Genomic DNA, 18,884 nt, shown 5'->3' with positions numbered 1-18,884 from the left:
CAGCTGTTCGTTTTGAATGACAGCTTTGTTCCAAACGAGCAAACGATCTGTCAAATACAATACAACGCGAACAAAACTCAACATTTCGGATTATACGGTTTGAGTTGTTGCCAGCATTACGGATGAGATGTCGTCACTCTGGTTATGGGCACTCTAGGGTGAATAGCTTAGCAATGACATACACACCATTCGAGCAGAGACACACACCCGAAACGGAAAATGAAACGCCATGATGCACTTTTCCGTTTGTTGTAACTACTAGCAGACCCTGTCAGCTTGGAGTGAACTCAATTTTCAGTTCAGCAACGCCATCGCACGGCATCACATTCAACATATCATGTCAATTGTATGGATGCGCAGGGTTGCTATTTTGGCGCGCACGAATTTGACATTTCTTCCCTATGCTTCTACGTAGGAGATTCGATGCGGACTCACCTGAGGGCGCCATGCTCGCAAAAAAGGATGTTGCCAATGATTTGTTCGAGAAATGTGAGAGCTGGATGTCTTGTTAATATGATATCTTCGCTACTAGTGACCCTACAACCAGAGATCAGCTCAATTTTCTCGGAGATGGCAGCAACGATTTCAACAAGCTTAGACTAGTTTGAAAGTTACTATTGGACCGTTGATTAAGTTCGAAGATCAAATGACTGTCACTTCTGGTTCCGGATATATAACGGGAATACATCTTTCTCTACTACGGGCGCCTTTTCAAAATTCGCTCTGTTAAAAAATTAGTATAAATTAATCGTGATATCTCGAGTTGTGCTGAACGCGACAACATAATTCTTTCTCCTGGATATCAGCAATTTATGAAGAAATTTTCAATAGACCATGGTCGTAAATCGATCATTTCTTCATATGCTTTGGACGGACCTGGACGTCATGGTGAGGACCTTCCACCAACAGCAGCAAAAACAGACCTTCTGCGAGGTGTGAGCTCAGGACGCGTTCTCGTTTGCTTTTCGGAGGACGTGACGAGCAGTCGCCTTCTCAACCAGCAGCAGCAGCAGCAGCAGCAACAACAGATTATAAGCACTTGCATTCAGCTTCTGAATACTGGATTTGAATTCGGGAATTGAATTTTTGATTGGAGTCTTGAACAAAACTCTGGAACTGAATTTCAGAACTCAATTCCATGCTTAGATAATCTAGTTTCAGACTACAGGTTAAGAAATTAAAACTATGAATCTGGAAATAAATCCTAATTATGGAACTGGTTTCCAGTATTAGGATACTATTTTCATACATTTTCTAAATCGACTAGATTTTGGAATTGAATTTAATTCTTTCATTTATGTTCGGAATTTGAATCCAGGATACAGATTAATGATTTCAACTTCAGAATAATGGAATAAAATTCAGAATATTTTCTAATTCATATTCTGATATTAAATTTTAGATCTGAACTCCGAACCTGAATTCCCAAACTGACTGCTGAACCAAAATTTAATAATTTAATTCTAGAATTTATTTCAAGCATTCAGAATTCATTCGATGTTGGAACTAAATTCGGAACTTGGATTTTTGAACTAGATTTAGAAACTACTCAGTTCATTAACACAGGTTCAAAATTCAAGTTCAGAATTCTGTCATAGAACATAATTCGGAACGTGGATTCTGAAAAGGAGTTCAGTTTCATAATTCTACAATGAAATTCATGCATGCAGAACTCTGGATTTCTAAACCAAAATTTTGCGACTGAATTCTAAGCCTGTTCTACATTTCGAATTTAATTCTTGAATGTAGTTTCAGTTGCTGAACAAAAAGCGTAGTCTTGGCATTACATTCCATTTGTGAAATTTGGCCTTTCTGATTCCACAGACTTCGCAGCCGATTCTTAGCGTACAGAATCTTTGCATGGCTAGTAGTACGATCCAACTGACACTATAAATCCTTCCAGGTCGGGGCTCGAACATATGACAACTGGCTTGGCGCCGTATGCATTGAACCGCCAACCCAGGCTCAGTTCCTGAACACTGGTTCTGAATTTTGGTTCTGGCGAAGATAAATAAATGATGGCAAAAATACTCAACAGTTATAAACATTGGATAAAATATTGTGCGATGTTTTGCTCATTTTTTCAACTGTTCCGTGTTATTTAATCGTACGGTAGAATATGATTGCCGTCAATAAGTCGAACTCTAGTATAGATGCACCGTTACAATTCTGGTAGCGAAGCAATAAATGTAGCAAAATTCACACAATCAACTAATACGAACGATCATCTATATTCAGAAGTGTGAAAGAAGCACGTCAATTTTATTCACGTCCTCCAGTTATGTCTGCGACATTACCCGCCCACCTTTTTTAACGCTCAATTTTCTCGGAGATATTAGCAAACTTAGGCTCGTTGGAAAGCTACTTATGGGTCATCAAGTTTGGAGATCAAATGGCTGTCACTTACAATTCCGGAGATATAATAATATAAGTGACGTACAAGACAATACTGATAGTTGCTCAATTTTCTCGGATATGGAAGAGCCGACTTCAATAAATTTAGGCTCGTTCGAAACTTACACACTTAAAACTTAATTTTGATTTCGGCGAAAAATATGCTGGAAACGAACGGCAAAGCAATATTTTACTGAAATTTCGGCAAAGATAGCTTTTTACAAAATTCTCGGTTTTTTATTTCCGACTTCTCGGCAATTCAAAATGTTATACTGATATTCGGTTTTGTAAATTACCGTGTTTACCAGCAAATTAATGATATCAACTTACCGGAATCTCGGTAAACAACTTTTAGACAACCGAAATTCGGTGATTCATCAAAGTAGACATTTTTATTCAGTGCAAAACTGAGTGATGTAAACAAGTGCATGTGTTCATATGTGAAATTAATTGCAAATAAAAATTGAATCCGAATATAGCGACATGTTTCGTGATATTAGAAACAAATTTGTTCAATGTTCAACGATTATTCGTGACAAGAAATTCCCCGGAGCATTCTTACGGGATAAAGATCCTCGCAAAGCTAATCTACTGCATGAACTTGATTGGACTCCGGTATGATATATTTCTTTGAATATTCAATGTTTTATTGAGCCATTACTTTCGTTGTAGCGGGAATCTGATTTTCTGCGGAAAATCGAATTGTGTTCTCTACAGTAAATAACATGGAAGTGCATCCATTCTACGGCGTATATGTTTGGCAATATTTTCTTCATGGGACATATTTTCTCTTATTTTACATTTCCTAGCCTATTAGTTCAACAGCCAACATAATGTTGAAATAAATAAATGAATGATAACGAGTTTTAACTGGAATGTTTATTTTATATTTAAAATTTTATTTCAATTAATTGCTTAAAATATCGGCATTAGCTCACATGCTTGAACACAGATAATTTCGGTAATTTGTTTCCAAAAGCGACGAAGTTCTCGGTAAATTATAGTTTTTTCGAACCGAAAATCTCGGTAAAAGTAAATTATCTGTCAAATAAAAATACCAAGATTTTCAGTTGTTTTAATGTTTACCGAGATGATTGCCGAAAACTCGGCTGTTCAAATCTCGGTAAAATTTTGCCGAGATTCGGGAAAAAAATCTAAGTGTGTACACACTTCAAATTTATTGCTGGACCTCGGTGAACAAACTGCCGAGATTTGCATAGCCGTGCGCTCAGTAATCGTGTATCGGCAAAGAGTAGATTTACTGAGAATGTCGGCAATCCTAAAGCTCGCAAATGTCAGATATTGCCGAAATTGTCAGCAAACATTTCACTGTTAGCTCGTCAAAAGCGCTCAAAAATGATTCATGAATTCCCATCAGTAATTGAGCGTGAAAAGTTTTTTTTCGTAACTATTGTTTGAAATAGTAAATACAAAAAATAGGGTTGATGAAGAAATATTTATTAATAGCATAATTTTAATTTTAAATATTAAACTATATGAAACTCATATAAACTTTAACTCAAAAATAATACCACTGAAAACATTTGTTTCTAGTTTGTATTCCGCAACGCCAGGTGGACGAACGAACAGAATAGAATATATAAAATGTTGATTTTTAAATTTTTATTTTACTTGTTCGATAGACCGCTGAATCTCATTCGTTCATCTTTTCGAGAAATATCGGAATGCCGAAATTTGCACAGCCGAGAGATCGGTAATCATCTCAGCAAAACAATTATTACAGGGAATCTTGGCAAAACCGAATTTATTACCTGTCAATTATTGCCGAGCTTCTCAGCATCAATTTTGCTGTTAGCTCGGCAAAAGCGATTATGATCGAATAATGAATTGCCGAGGCCAGCAGTAATCGAATGTAGGAAGGATGAAATAAATATCACAAAAGCTATGGTTGGGGAAACGGGGTGTTTTATTAATGTCAATTTTAATTCAGTATACAAAACAGCAAAGCCACCTCAAAAGAAAACATCACGGTTAAAGACAATGATTTCCAGTACTCTTCAACGCATCAGCCTGAAAATAAGAAAACTTTTTTGAGTATATATGAAAAGCAGAGTTTTTTATTTCACTTATCTTTCCAAGAAATATAAGAATCTCTTACCTTCATCCAATATATATTATTTTCCGCTCCACCAGCAACATGGCACATTCATTAACTGACAAGTGTGTCACCGAGTTTCAGTAAAAGCTAACACACTGTTCGAAATCTCGGCAAACGGATTTGCTGATTCCGGTATATTTGTTGTTTACTGACAAGCTCCGTTTGATATTTTTCCAAACTTCAGCAAAAGAACGCGCTTTACCGAGATATCAGAATATTACATTAACGAATTTCGGAAAAGAGCATATGGATTACTGAACAATCAGTAAAATGTCGTATTGCCGATCTAATTCGGTATTTCATTATGCCGAGCTCAAAAATCTGTTTTAAGTGTTTAGATCTAGTTCGAAGATCAAATTGCAGAAACTTCCGGAACTGGAGATATAATCGAATAAGTGACATATCTGACAAACCTTTTATTTCTATTCGCAAAATTTTTTCAGAAAGTGACCAATGATCAAGTTCAAATGTATTGTTACTGATACAATTGGTTCGAGGAATGTTGCCGAATATGACAAGAGAAAGGCATTAGCATACCACTAGAATAGGTTTTTCATACATTCATTTATTTGTTTATTGTGAAAAAAAATGTCCTTATCTTCAAACTACTCAATGTTTTGCGCGTTCGGAAGAATACATTTAAACCCCGAGATGTGTGTTATAACAGTTCGGCTGAAAAGTTCGTATCGTTTAATAGAAACACACATTTTTTTGCCAAAATTCGTTTTTATTATTCAACATAATTGCCATCAGAGGCAATACAGCGATTATAGCGATCTTCCAACTTTTCGATACCATTTTTGTAGTACGATTTGTCCTTTGCCTCAAAATAGGCCTCAGTTTCAGCGATTACCTCTTCATTGCTTCTAAATTTTTTACCAGCGAGCATTCTCTTGAGGTCTGAGAACAGGAAAAAGTCACTGGGGGCCAAATCTGGAGAATACGGTGGATGAGGGAGCAATTCAATTTCAGCATGGTTTTCATCGACTTGTGACACGGTGCATTGTCTTGATGAAACAAAACTTTTTTCTTCTTCAAATGAGGCCGTTTTTTTTAAATTTCGTCCTTCAAACGCTCTAATAACGCTATATAATAGTTACTGTTGATGGTTTTTCCCTTTTCAAGGTAGTCGATGAAAATTATACCATGCGAATCCCAAAATACAGACGCCATAACCTTACCGGCCGATTGTTGAGTCTTTTCACGCTTCGGGTTCGGTTCATCGCGTGCAGTCCACTCAGCTGACTGTCGATTGGACTCCGGAGTGAAGTGATGGAGCCATGTTTCGTCCATTGTTATATATCGACGAAAAAAATCGGTTTTATTTCTATATAACAGCTCCAAACACAGCTCAGAATCATCAATTCGTTGTTGTTTTTGATCGATTGTGAGCTCACGCGGCACCTATTTTGCACAAAGCTTTCTCATATCCAAATAGTCGTGAATAATATGTCCAACACGTTCCTTTGATATCTTTAGGGTGTCAGCTATCTCGATCAACTTCACTTTACGGTCATTGAAAATCATTTTGTGGATTTTTTTCACGTTTTCATCGGTAACAGCCTCTTTTGGACGTCCACTGCGTTCATCGTCTTCGGTGCTCATATGACCAGTACGAAATTTTGCAAACCACTTACGAATTGTTGCTTCGCCAGGTGCAGAGTCTGGATAACACTCATCAAGCCATTTTTTGGTATCGGCGGCACTTTTTTCATCAAAAAGTAGTGTTTCATCAACACACGAAATACCTTTTTTCCATTTTTTTCACAATAACAAAAGTAGCTTCACTCAAAATGCAATATCTCACAAACTAATAATCAGACAGCTGTCAAATTTATACACGTATCTTCTGAAGGTTGGTACTAACTGAAAATGGTATGGATTTAATTCTAGTGGCGCCCTCTCATAGAAACGATACGAACTTTTCAGCCGATCTGTTATGTGTGTATGTCAAACATATGTTTCTGGCGTATAAATCATTTTATAGGGAGAAACTTTATGAATTACAACTAACTGGCAATCTTAACAAAATGCGCACCGTTTTTTCTGCAATAGTCCACGTTATAAAATATTTTTGGAGCTGCTGACATCTGCTAAAACTGTTAACAACCTTCCCTACCAATAACTGTTAAAATATTTGAGCCGAATAATTGCGACTACCATCTCTTTACTTTGCTGAGTCACGCTTCGATTCGCGTGAAAACTCGCAATAATGACTCACTTTAAGGTACCCACAAGTTACCAGAAAGTTGACAAAAATTGGTAAAAGTAATGAAAAATATTTCGAATAAGTTTATTTCAACGATTCTCTTACAATTATTGTTTTACAAAAACAAACGGACGTTTTTAGTACACCTGCCAAAAACGAAGGTGATATCTTGGGAATGTTTTGTTCTTCTATAGCGGTCACATGCAGCGCGCTAGTCTACGGTTTAAGGAATTGTGATCGTTCAACACGAGGGTAATTCACTTTTTAAAATACTTTGTTAGACTTTTTTATTGCATTAAGTAAAAGATGCGCTGTATAAGTTAACATCAAATATAACTGCTTCGAATGAACATCAAAATGAAGTAATTATTTATCATTTCTTCTGACTATCGGGAAATTAGCTGCGATAAATATGTAGAAACACTACTCTATTTTTTTTAAACATTGTGCGTGTTTTTTTTTGTCGAAATGTTAATTTGTTAAAACACTAACATTAATACTACAACGTTTGCCAATGCTGTTAAAATCTCTCCCGTTTTCCAATAGCTACCAAGGCATTGTAGGCCCACTGCAGGCTACGGTTGTTCAACCTAGGATATATTCCGATACTTCGTGAACAGAGTGTACAGAACACGTAGGGTGGATTTCAGATCCATGTTGACAATATCTGCGGAAGCAATGAAGAATAACGGAATACAGAATGAACACACCGAGTCCACGCCAGATCTTACCTTCCGGTCGAGCTTTCGGTTTCAATCCCTGATCCATCATCAACTCGAACGCGAAGCTAACATTGTGCACCATGTGTTCCGTATCCTTCGGGGTAAGATGAAACTCGTGCAGCGGCACGAAAAACCCTCCGAGCAGGCCCATCAGCAAACACAGGAACACACCGTCCTTGAAGTCAGAACCGAGGTCAGCGGCCTCGAAGTTCAGTTTGTTCAAATGCTTGTTGACGAAGGTGATTAACGACTTCTTGACGACAGCCAGCTTTTCCGGAGCGTGATCGAACAACGTATCGAAGGCATCTCGCTCACAGCGCATTCCAACGTCATCGTACTGGAGCGTAATCTGTTCTTGAAATTGTCTACAAAGAGTCGGTAAATATTTAAACTAATGCCACCCGATAGTACCAAACAATTATTCTCACTTGCTAGTTAGCTTCCCGTTGATCTTCTGTGCCATTACGACTGTGACTTGGACGTTCTCCGGCAAACGAATCGGTGCTCGAAAATGACGAACTAATGCCACTAGCAGATGCAGAATCGAAACGATGTTTTTCGTGTGAATACTTTCCACCGTCCATTTCGGGATGTTGTGGTGGAAGCCCAAGGTCTAACGATAAAAAAATTGCCTATCAAAACTACAATCCGGTAAAACAAATGAACATGGTTAACGTACATGATTAACTGCATTCAACACAACGGCTAACTTTTGCCGTTGTCCTTCGGCCGATTGTGTCACTTCCGGAACGTTCAGTTTGTGACCGGTTAGCTTCTCGAATAACTTCTGCAACACCTGGCCATCGTAAAGGTCCTCTTCAATGTCCGTGACGATGATACGTTCCTCGACCAGTTCATCGTTGATCCAGTCAATCAGCACCTGCAGCAGCTCTCGGACGTGTGGATGCTGCAACGATGCTGGCTGGATGATCGATCTGGACTCGTTATCTTCGAGATTGTACTCCTCCGGTGGAACGATCGGTGCGTTCGGGTTTCCAGGTGAGTCGATGGCAATTTTACCTTCCTCTTGGACTTCTTGAACTGTTAAAGGGAAGAAAATTTGTACGTCATGAACATACGCTTCTTCGAAACATTCCATCTGTTTATTTACATTCATTGATGATTGGATGACGTCATGAATAAATGAATGCTTTCTACCCACAACAAATAATTTCGAGCATAGCATTAGTCAATCAGTTCACGGAAATTGACCAGCTGCTTCGAGTTTACACAGGCTTTTTAACAATCTTGTTTTTATAGTTGATTTTATGACACTCACGAATAATTTTTAACTCGAAAGGAGAAATGTTTACTTTTTCATGCCCATAAATGGAATAAATTCCTTTGCTACACCCAAATGAATGAAGTCGAAAATTCAATGAACGCGTATCCGAATTTGATTCTCAACAGTACGTACCTTCTTTAATGCGTTTCTTTCGGCCCAGAGTGCCGATTTTGTCCCAGAAACTTTCCTCTTTGTCGAAATTTTTGCCAGAAGTTGGCGTCCGCGGAGATTTCGGTCGATTGAGTGTACTCATTTTTGCAGAATGATCACTGAACAAACAGAACCGATTGATTGTTGCTTTGCCTGTACGGGCTGCGTTCTTCGCCTGTGTTGACACTTATCGAGGTTGTCATCTTTTCGTTCCAGAATGATAGGCAGAGATGCCAAATAATTCCATTGAGCAATTTGGCGAGTCTGAACGTACGCACAAAGATGCTAGACATTTTCATACAAAATTTGTAATGGAATGTATAAAAAAATCTGTATCTATCGGTATTCACTGATAAAATCTCAGTTCTCGGTTGATTTTTCATTAGGACGTATAAGCAAGTGACAGTTTCTCTTTGATCACTCTCTCTATCGATTATTGTGATGTGATTAAAAAGATTTTTTTTGATTTCACTACACTGTTTGAAAGTCGAAAATTTCGGGTATCATAACACTAAGTTCCATGAACAATACTTATTATGAGCGACCCTTACACGAGTCATTAAAAATGTCATTACTAAACAAAATATCATTTTAATGAACGTGTATGGTGCAGTAATGATGAGATTTCTATCAAATTTTGAATACATCATTACTTTGTCATCATTAAAAATGACAAAAATAATGCTCGTGTAAGGGCCGCTTATGGTGCAGTAATGACGCCACCCCTTCCTTTTGAACCCCCTCTTGAACCACACCCCTTGAATGATTCTCGTGCACGGGCCTAGATCGCTTATATTTGGATCTCGAAATGAACAAGGTGGATTAGTCCATTCGTTTATTTCGTTGTAACAGTTTAGAAGTCTTGAAAAAAAAAATATATATGTCAACGCTTAAAAATCGAAGCAAGGAAATTTCTATGGAACATATCAAGTTTGTTACTATATTTTCAAGTTTTCATTATTCGGATACATACAAGCGAAAAATTCTAGACCGGATCACATCGCGAGTACCTATTTGAAGTACAAAATTGCAAATCCGATTGCCTGCTTTGTGATATAAAGTATAGTGATTAATTTAAAATTATAAATATAAAAGGATGTTTACTTTTGTCTTTCGATTTTCTCAGATGACACAACAATGTTCACAAATCTCGATGAACATTAGAAATGGTCCCAAGTGCAAATGACAGTTTCTCTTAGTTTCCCTTCTCTTTGAATTATTACGGCAAATTTTAGTAGCTTCTTATAAATTCTACAGTTCATATCGAAATTTGATGGTTTTTGCTATTATCCTATGTGAAATGTTAGATGCAAGGATTGCTGATTGGACCGTAATACTCGAAAGAGAGAGTAAACAAAGGGAAACTGTCATTTGCACTTGGGACTTTTTCTTTTTTAGCCAAAAAGTAACAACTGAACTACACAAACAATAGAATAAAAATTTACAGCTGATATGGAAGGGAAGATAAAACGGGGTTTGTACGTACTTCCATAATTCTGTGTATTCATCTCAGAATCGTATTTGCTGCTCGACAACAATTCACGTTGTGTGGTATCTCTTTGCAGGATCCCATTCTACGCTAGACACCCCGTAGGATACTTAGGGTAACAGAGGTATTTTGGCCCACCTAACAAACTTTATGGATTTAATCGATGTTAAGTATCCCATGTTGCATCAATTTGAAGCTAATTACATTAAATTACCTATTGCGGAAGGGGGTTTTCAAAGGTATTACAACATTTGGAGGATACTTTTATAAAGTGGGCCAAAATACCTCTGTTACCCTACTTACTGTGTTGAGCTGTGGTATGAAATTAATTGGAATTTCATAAATGTAAGTGACTAGAATTGCTTTAAAATATAAAAATCGAAGAAAAAAATTTTGTTTTGTCTAAATTTAGTTATTTTCTTCTACAATATATTTTTCACTGCATGAATAGGTGATCACCATAAATATAGTTCATCGTGGCTTTCATCCTCGCCATCAGATGACGTTTACTTTTTGTTTTCGCCGATTCCACTTTATTCCTTCCTTCGTATTTCGTTCGTTGTGCTTCGAAGAAGACAAAAGAAAGCATCATTTTTCCTCGCAAGGTCGAGCTGCTGAATAAAGTTACGGTGAATATCTGGACCTGTAAATCACCGCTGGTCAAAACCTTGATATTACATTACAGCTAGTACAGTTCATAAACACCCTGGTGAAGCGATGGCAACTGCTGCGGACAATTGGATAAAAAAGGCTGATGATCAGGAAATTTCAGCTCTCGTAAGTGATTTTTTTTACCGTAAGCACCTAACCTATTTTTGGATCGTTAATCATTTTGTTCTTTGATCTGCTTTGTTTGGATCGTCTGCTTCTAACGCAAACAGGTTAGCGATTTGAGTATTGCGAAAGAAAAGGAATCAGATTCGACAGCAGAGCCAGCTGTGAATGAAAATACGGAAAAGGCTACCGAACCACCGGCAGCAGAACAACCAACACGGATAACACCTGGAGAACAAACCGCCTCGCCAGTATTGACTGTACCAGCAACAACAGAGTTACCAAGCTCGAAACCAACCGACGAAAAACCTGCTAATGAAAATGGTGAAATCGCCACATCCGCGGAAGATGCCGAAGCGTTCAAGTAAGTGGTTATTTTTTGTGACGGGAATTTAGTAATTATTTTTCTTTTTTCAGTCCCGCAGACGCAAGTTTGCTGATGAAAATTATTCGCAAAGGCCTGGTAGAATCTAAGCTGGATCTGGAGGTACAACGAAAAGATCCTTCCTCGCCACTGTATTCTGTCAAAACTTTCGAAGCACTACATCTGAAGCCAGATTTACTGCAGGGCGTCTATGCGATGGGTTTCAATGCTCCTTCCAAGATTCAGGAAACGGCGTTGCCTACTTTGTTGGCCGATCCTCCCCAGAACATGATTGCTCAGAGTCAATCCGGGACAGGAAAAACGGCTGCCTTTGTGCTCGCTATGCTGAGTCGGGTTGACCCGTTGAAAAACTACCCGCAGGTCATATGCCTGTCGCCAACGTATGAACTAGCGATTCAGACGGGGGAAGTGGCAGCGAAGATGGCCAAGTTTTGTCCGGAGATTAAGCTTCGCTATGCAGTGCGGGGAGAGGAGATTGCCAAGGGGGCAAAGTTGACCGATCACATAATTATCGGCACACCGGGCAAACTAATGGACTGGGGCATCAAGTTCCGGGCGTTCGAACTGAAGAAGATTGCTGTTTTTGTGCTGGACGAGGCCGACGTCATGATTGCCACCCAGGGTCACCAGGATCAGTGCATCCGGATACACAAGCAACTGTCGTCGTCCTGTCAGATGATGTTTTTCTCGGCCACATACGAACGGGAGGTGATGGAATTTGCTGAGTACATTGTGCCGAACCCGATTGTGATCCGGTTGGCGCGAGAGCAGGAATCACTCGACAACATCAAACAGTACTACGTCAAGTGTCGTAACCAGGACGAGAAATATCAGGCCATTTCGAACATTTACGGTGTGATTACCGTCGGACAAGCGATCATCTTCTGTCATGTTAGTGTTGAAGGATTCTTATTTTTTTTCTTTGTAAGAAAACCTGTTCAATTATTTCACTTGTAGACTCGCAAAACGGCCAGTTGGCTGTCTGCCAAAATGTCCCAGGACGGGCACTCGGTAGCCGTACTGTCGGGTGACCTAACGGTAGAGCAACGGTTGGCCGTGTTGGATCGATTCCGGGCCGGACTGGAAAAAGTTCTAATTACAACCAACGTTTTATCTAGGGGTAAGTTCCGGGGTTTTTCCCTTCACCCAGTAAACAGTCGCTTGCAAAGTTTCATCATTCGCCTCAGGTATCGACGTCGAACAGGTGACCATCGTTGTCAACTTTGACCTACCGATGGATCAGCAAGGACGAGCCGATTGTGAAACGTATCTGCATCGAATTGGACGCACCGGTAGATTCGGTAAAGACGATCGTTCACGAAGTTGCCATCCTTTTTTTAAGCTCGATTCTCGATTCATATTTTCAGGTAAGAACGGAATCGCCATCAATCTGGTGGACAGCGAACGCAGCATGATGCTTTGCCGAGCGATCGAGAAGCACTTCCAGAAAAAGATTCAACTGCTAGATGCAGAGAATTCCGACGAGATCGAAAAGATTGGATCGTAAGATGTTTCGGTTTGGTTTGAGGGTAGAAAAAAAAACAAGCTGAAGACGATTCTGTTCATATTTGTTGAACTCCGAATTTAAATTTTAACTTTTCGCTCTACTTAATTCCATTAAGTTGATGAGCGTAGTTTCCTCCTTTCGAAATGAGCATTTGTTAGTGTAGGTTCCAAGGGCACGCCGGAACGGGAACGTTGTTAGACGGATGTTTTGATTATTATTACCTAGCAGGATAAGAAGACTTTGAACACACACGATTCGATTTAGTTTCATTTTTTTAGTCGTTGAACGGCCGGTAATGTTTCGAAAAATGCCCAAAAGTTTAGAGAGAGAAAACTCCAGAACTGGTTTTCTACGTCATACCATTGTAAATCAATATTCCAAGACAGCGAGAGATCAGCTATAAAACACATAAAATATTATCTAATTTATGCTTCTAATCGATTCAGGTTGACACCACCGATAAACAAATCCGAAGGCCTCAACGGGGATTAGATTTACGTTCCATTGACGAGTACATTTTTGGAAAGTTTGCACAGAACCTACGACATGCGGAGAGTACTTAAAACGACAAAAAAGGGAAACAATAATTCGCACAGATATGGCGAAGTAAAAACCTACAGGCTTTAGGTTAATCAATCATTTCGCAAGTTGAAAAAATGACAAAATTTAGCTCCAATTTCAAGCGTTTTCGGCATCCAGCTTCTGAATACAGGAACTAAAGGGTGATTTTTTAAGAGCTTGAGAACTTTTTTAAACAATAAAACGCATAAAATTTGCAAAATCTCATCGGTTCTTTATTTTAAACGTTAGATTGGTACATGACATTTACTTTTTGAAGATAATTTCATTTAAATGTTGACCGCGGCTGCGTCTTAGGTGGTCCATTTGGAAAGTCCAATTTTGGGCAACTTTTTCGAGCATTTCGGCCGGAATAGCCCGAATTTCTTCGGAAATGTTGTCTTCCAAAGCTGGAATAGTTACTGGCTTATTTCTGTAGACTTTAGACTTGACGTAGCCCCACAAAAAATAGTCTAAAGGCGTCAAATCGCATGATCTTGGTGGCCAACTTACCGGTCCATTTCTTGAGATGAATTGTTCTCCGAAGTTTTCCCTCAAAATGGCCATAGAATCGCGAGCTGTGTGGCATGTAGCGCCATCTTGTTGAAACCACATGTCAACCAAGTTCAGTTCTTCCATTTTTGGCAACAAAAAGTTTGTTAGCATCGAACGATAGCGATCGCCATTCACTGTAACGTTGCGTCCAACAGCATCTTTGAAAAAATACGGTCCAATGATTCCACCAGCGTACAAACCACACCAAACAGTGCATTTTTCGGGATGCATGGGCAGTTCTTGAACGGCTTCTGGTTGCTCTTCACTCCAAATGCGGCAATTTTGCTTATTTACGTAGCCATTCAACCAGAAATGAGCCTCATCGCTGAACAAAATTTGTCGATAAAAAAGCGGATTTTCCGAATGGACCACCTAAGACGCAGCCGCGGTCAACATTTAAATGAAATTATCTTCAAAAAGTAAATGTCATGTACCAATCTAACGTTTAAAATAAAGAACCGATGAGATTTTGCAAATTTTATGCGTTTTATTGTTTAAAAAAGTTCTCAAGCTCTTAAAAAATCACCCTGTAGATTCGGAAACACTTTTTTTGGATTGAATCCTAGAACTGAATTCTAAAACGATAAACAAAGAGCCTGAATTCTGGTTCACCAGTATTTGAACTTAATTTCAGGTTTAGGATTAAGATTCAGAATTTAGTTTCAGATTACAGGTTCAGAAATTAAAACTCTGGAACTGAATCTGGAATTTGGAACTGGTTTCATGACTAGATTTTGGTACTGAGTTTAATTTTTCTATTTTACGTTTGGAATTCGAATCCAGAGTTCTGATTATGGATTTCAATTTTAGAATTCTGAAACAGTGAAGAAATACATGATATGATCCCTAGATCGGCATTCTGGAACTTAATGTTAGATCTGAGCTCCGAATCTGAATTTCAGAACCGACTCCTGTACCAGAATTTGAATCCCAAGTTATGTTTCAGAGTAGTATTCCTAAATTCAGTTTTAAAATTTGGAACCTGCATACCGAAACCGGGGTGGCGGTTCAATTCATAGGACACTGCTCTCACAAGTCAGTTGTCGTGCGTTCGAGTCACGACCTGGAAGGATTCTTAGTGTCAGTAGGATCGTAGCACTAGCCATGCAATGGTTCTATACGCTATGAATCGGCTGCGAAGTCTGTTGAAACAGAAAGGCCAAATTCTACGAAAGGAATGTGATGCCAGGAAAAAAAATACCGAAGCTAAATTTGGATCCTGAGTCATGGTCCAGAATCCCTACCTCCCCGCGGTGCCGGCTGTGGTGCGAGTAACTATAGGAAAGATTGGGTAACCAACCTCGGTGGGACCTTGGTCGTATGCTGACAGGGAAGGGGGGGGGGGGGGGGAGCTTGCTTTCTCAAGCAAGCCTACCCGAGTGTCTGTTCCCCATGTTGGGGCGGCTAGAAACAGCGTCTGTTCTCCATGTTAGGAGCGGCTGATTACCGTCCTTGTGTCAGTGTGGGACTCTGAACAGTGCTGACACGATGGCCCTATTGATAGACGGTGACGAAATCGAGGTGGTTGACGAGTTCGCGTATTTGGGCTCACTGGTGACCGCCGATAATGACACCAACAGAGAAATTCATAGACGTATTTTGGCAGGGAATCGTGCGTACTTTGGACTCAGAAAAACCCTCCGATCGAGAACAGTACGCCACCGCACGAAATTGACCATCTACAAAACGCTCATTAGACCGGTGGTTCTCTATGGGCACGAGACCTGGACTATGTTGGCAGAGGACCATCGCGCCCTCAGTGTTTTCGAAAGAAAGGTACTGAGGACCATCTATGGCGGAGTGCAGATGGAACACGGAACGTGGACAGCTGATAGGAGAACCACCTATCGTACGGACAGCTAAAATCGGACGTCTACGATGGGCTGGGCATGTCATAAGGATGTCGGACGACAGCCCAGTGAAAATAATTCTTGAATCTAATCCGACTGGTACAAGAAGAAGAGGAGCGCAGCGAGCAAGGTGGATTGATCAGCGTCCGTGCCTTGAGTGGCTGGCGACGAGCAGCCATGGACCGAGTTATGTGGAGACGTATTCTTGATACAGCAAAGGACACCCCAGGCCTGTTGCTGTTAGGTGAGGTAGGGTAAGAAGGCACCGTTTTATATATTCTGTTGATGAAAATTTTTGACACGAACGTTTTTCACGTCCATAGTTTCAACAGGGCCAACTGTGACTCAATATAAAAACGAATACACGTTTTCACGCATATAAAACAAACGTTTGACGGGAGCTAAATGTTTTCGAATTCGATGCACAACAACACGCCTACTGCGAAAACCCATGACGTCGAGGGCAGTGATAGTACACTGGAAAAAGAAATAAAACTCCAGCGCATTTGTCGAAAAAACACTTTGCTTTCTTTAAATCATTATCTTATATTTTTCGTTAACTCACGTTATTGATTCTTAAAATTACAGTTTTCCTTTTTGTTTTCATTAATTAATATCAAAATGAGTTCTATACTCTTAACATTTTTCATTTTTTTATCCAATTTTCAGATGTTTTTCTTCTTTTTTCTTATTTTTTGCTGTTATTTTATAATTTATGTAACAGTGTATTTTTTTTTTGTTATAACAAACAACATTAGGAATTACTTTTACTTTATTTTTCGTTTAAATACCACAATTGTTCCAATCGTCCTTACGGCGTGTGCGCCCTCGTTTTCTCTCTTTGTCTGTCCCGTGTCCCAAATCCCCGTACGTTCCGACCGACCCATCCATCGGATTTTCTGGCCAAAAAACCGCGTAATAGAAAAAATAACTCTGCTCGTGTGGATGCCGCCCCGTGTGCTAGCCAAACGAAGCCAAGGACGGTTGGAACAATCCTATTGTTAGTCTGGATTTCCTTTATTTTTTTATTTCGTTACGTGTTCTGTTACGGTTTCTACTAAACGAAAAAAAAAAACACATCTCACCTACACTTGGGAGGGGGGGGGGCTTGATCCTCGCTGGGCAGAGAACCGGACGTCTTGATCATAGGGGGCTTAGCCGGGCTAAGGTGGCAACGCAAATGATACGGCAGCCTTCCGATGCAGTTGTTGCGGGTTGGGGACAGTTTTGGCGTGTGTTTTGTTGTTTTGCTTCCCATCCCAGCGAGGAACAGTTAGCTAAAGTTATCGATTGTTTACTTTAGATGGCATTCAAAAAATCAACTACCACTCAGTTATGTTACGTGTTTCTCGGGGAATGCTTCGCGCTCGCACTGATCGAAGCATGCCTTGGAATCGCGGTTGACGTTTCCATCGAAATTTTCCACCCGGGCCCAGGTTTTTGGGTGTGATGTATAGGGTTATGTATATAAAAAATTATTGATAATTTGCTAGACAATTTCTCGAGTTTTTTTTTTTATTTGTGGACCCGGAGGAAATGTAAGACTGGTAAACGGGGTGTCGGCTTGCGGGATTTTCTTCCATTCCGTGTTGGTTTCGGTTAGCCTGGACCACCTGCGTACGCATCAGTTTTGTGAATGTATTCTATGTTGTGTATTTTTTCTCATCGTCAACCTGTCGCCGTTCCGCTCAATGGGTTTTCGTAACTTTTACTTGATAAATTTGTCAATATGATGAATTAATTTTTTTTTGTTAGGCAGTGATTATCAATTTGTCGTACACAGGGGGCACCGTTTCGTTCACCGTTCGACGCTTGATTCCAAAGCTTGTACGAATTGGCGGCTCGCTTGCCTGATTTTTGTTTCTTCTTCTTTTGGTTTGTTTTCAACTTTAATAAAACTGACATTTCAAGCACCGAAATTCGACCGGCCTACTATCGTTGCCTGCTGAATTCCCGTGGGGGTAGCAGCGTTCCTATTTCTATCTTTCTCTCGCTCTCAGTGTGTTCGACTTCGCTGTTCAATTGTCAATTAACTGTTCTCTCGACCGATTGTTGCTCTCCGTCTGCGAATCAGTTCCTATCTGTTTGTGTGTGTTTGTTTCTGTATATCTAGTTCCTAAAGTGGATGAATTGTGTGTACCAAGGTTTGATATTTTTTTATTTCCTCTCGACCGTGTAGCCTCGTTTGAGCAATAGATTAAGTGTTTCAGCAATTATTCGGTAAAGTGCAGCTACAATCTCGTTGGATTTGACCATCATACTGAACCGGTGCGGGAAATGATTGAAAATAAACAGATGAATTAATTCGCTTTTGTGAACTGTTCGAGCTACGTTTGTGCAGAAGTTTTGCACATCAAAAGATACTTCGTCAGAATATTCTTTTAACTACCGAAATCCACCGAATTTCGTTCTCGGAACGAGTGATAATCAACGAGAATTCGTTTCGGGAATTAATTCTAAAGAACGTCGTCGAACTCACAGAACTCTGCGCTGGCTCAATAAGGCCTTCGAAACCAGTAGCGATGTCGTGTTCCATCAGGACAACGTCAGGCCACACGGGTCTTTGGTGGCTCGCCAGAAGCTCCGGGAGCTTGGTTCGGAATACCCACTAAACAATTGTCTCCCTCTTGAATTTCTCTAGTGATAAGCGATTGACATCAAGGGACTTCTAAAGGGTGATTTTTAAGAGATATAGAATGATTAAAAAACACACCGAAAATTTGTGAAAATTTATGAAATCTTTATTGGAATCGATGGAACGATCAATATAATTTAATGTTTGAAGATGATTTCATGGAAATGTTGGCCGTGACTCCGCTTTAGGTGACCCATGCGTAAGTTCCAATTTTGGGACACTCTCTTCAACATATCGTTTGGTATTTCACGA

The 18,884-nt window shown here is 39.6% G+C and overlaps 2 protein-coding genes across 2 annotated transcripts; one reads left to right on the top strand and one right to left on the bottom strand.

Annotated features, from left to right (window-relative positions):
- Positions 1-6,992: 6,992 nt before the first annotated feature.
- Positions 6,993-9,034, bottom strand: LOC131431265 (beta-parvin). The gene is made up of 5 exons (XM_058596879.1): positions 8,862-9,034; positions 8,124-8,485; positions 7,873-8,057; positions 7,454-7,809; positions 6,993-7,389 (listed from the first exon to the last, which is right to left on the bottom strand). Exons 1-5 carry the CDS (start codon positions 8,980-8,982, stop codon positions 7,313-7,315), a joined length of 1,101 nt encoding a protein of 366 aa, XP_058452862.1. The 5' UTR covers positions 8,983-9,034; the 3' UTR covers positions 6,993-7,312.
- A 1,851-nt stretch (positions 9,035-10,885) lies between these two features.
- LOC131431257 (DEAD-box helicase Dbp80) lies at positions 10,886-13,471 on the top strand. The gene is made up of 7 exons (XM_058596867.1): positions 10,886-10,997; positions 11,054-11,145; positions 11,250-11,506; positions 11,560-12,418; positions 12,485-12,647; positions 12,715-12,828; positions 12,895-13,471. The coding sequence occupies exons 2-7, from the start codon at positions 11,086-11,088 to the stop codon at positions 13,032-13,034; spliced, it is 1,593 nt and encodes a 530-aa protein (XP_058452850.1). The 5' UTR covers positions 10,886-10,997; positions 11,054-11,085; the 3' UTR covers positions 13,035-13,471.
- The last annotated feature ends 5,413 nt before the right edge of the window (positions 13,472-18,884 follow it).

The sequence above is a fragment of the Malaya genurostris genome, chromosome 1, assembly GCF_030247185.1.
Source record: "Malaya genurostris strain Urasoe2022 chromosome 1, Malgen_1.1, whole genome shotgun sequence".
In the NCBI taxonomy this organism is placed as follows: domain Eukaryota; kingdom Metazoa; phylum Arthropoda; class Insecta; order Diptera; family Culicidae; genus Malaya; species Malaya genurostris.
Note: the sequence above shows the minus strand (reverse complement) of the source record. Positions and strands in the feature narration are given on the sequence as shown.

Coding starts and splice junctions, on each gene's coding strand:
- LOC131431265 (XM_058596879.1), bottom strand. CDS start 8,982: ATGAGTACACTCAATCGACCGAAATCTCCGCGGACGCCAACTTCTGGC. Junction 8,058..8,123: donor TGTTGAATGCAGTTAATCAT/GTACGTTAACCA, acceptor TTTTATCGTTAG/ACCTTGGGCTTCCACCACAA. Junction 7,810..7,872: donor AACGGGAAGCTAACTAGCAA/GTGAGAATAATT, acceptor GACTCTTTGTAG/ACAATTTCAAGAACAGATTA.
- LOC131431257 (XM_058596867.1), top strand. CDS start 11,086: ATGGCAACTGCTGCGGACAATTGGATAAAAAAGGCTGATGATCAGGAA. Junction 12,648..12,714: donor AACCAACGTTTTATCTAGGG/GTAAGTTCCGGG, acceptor CATTCGCCTCAG/GTATCGACGTCGAACAGGTG. Junction 12,829..12,894: donor TGGACGCACCGGTAGATTCG/GTAAAGACGATC, acceptor TCATATTTTCAG/GTAAGAACGGAATCGCCATC.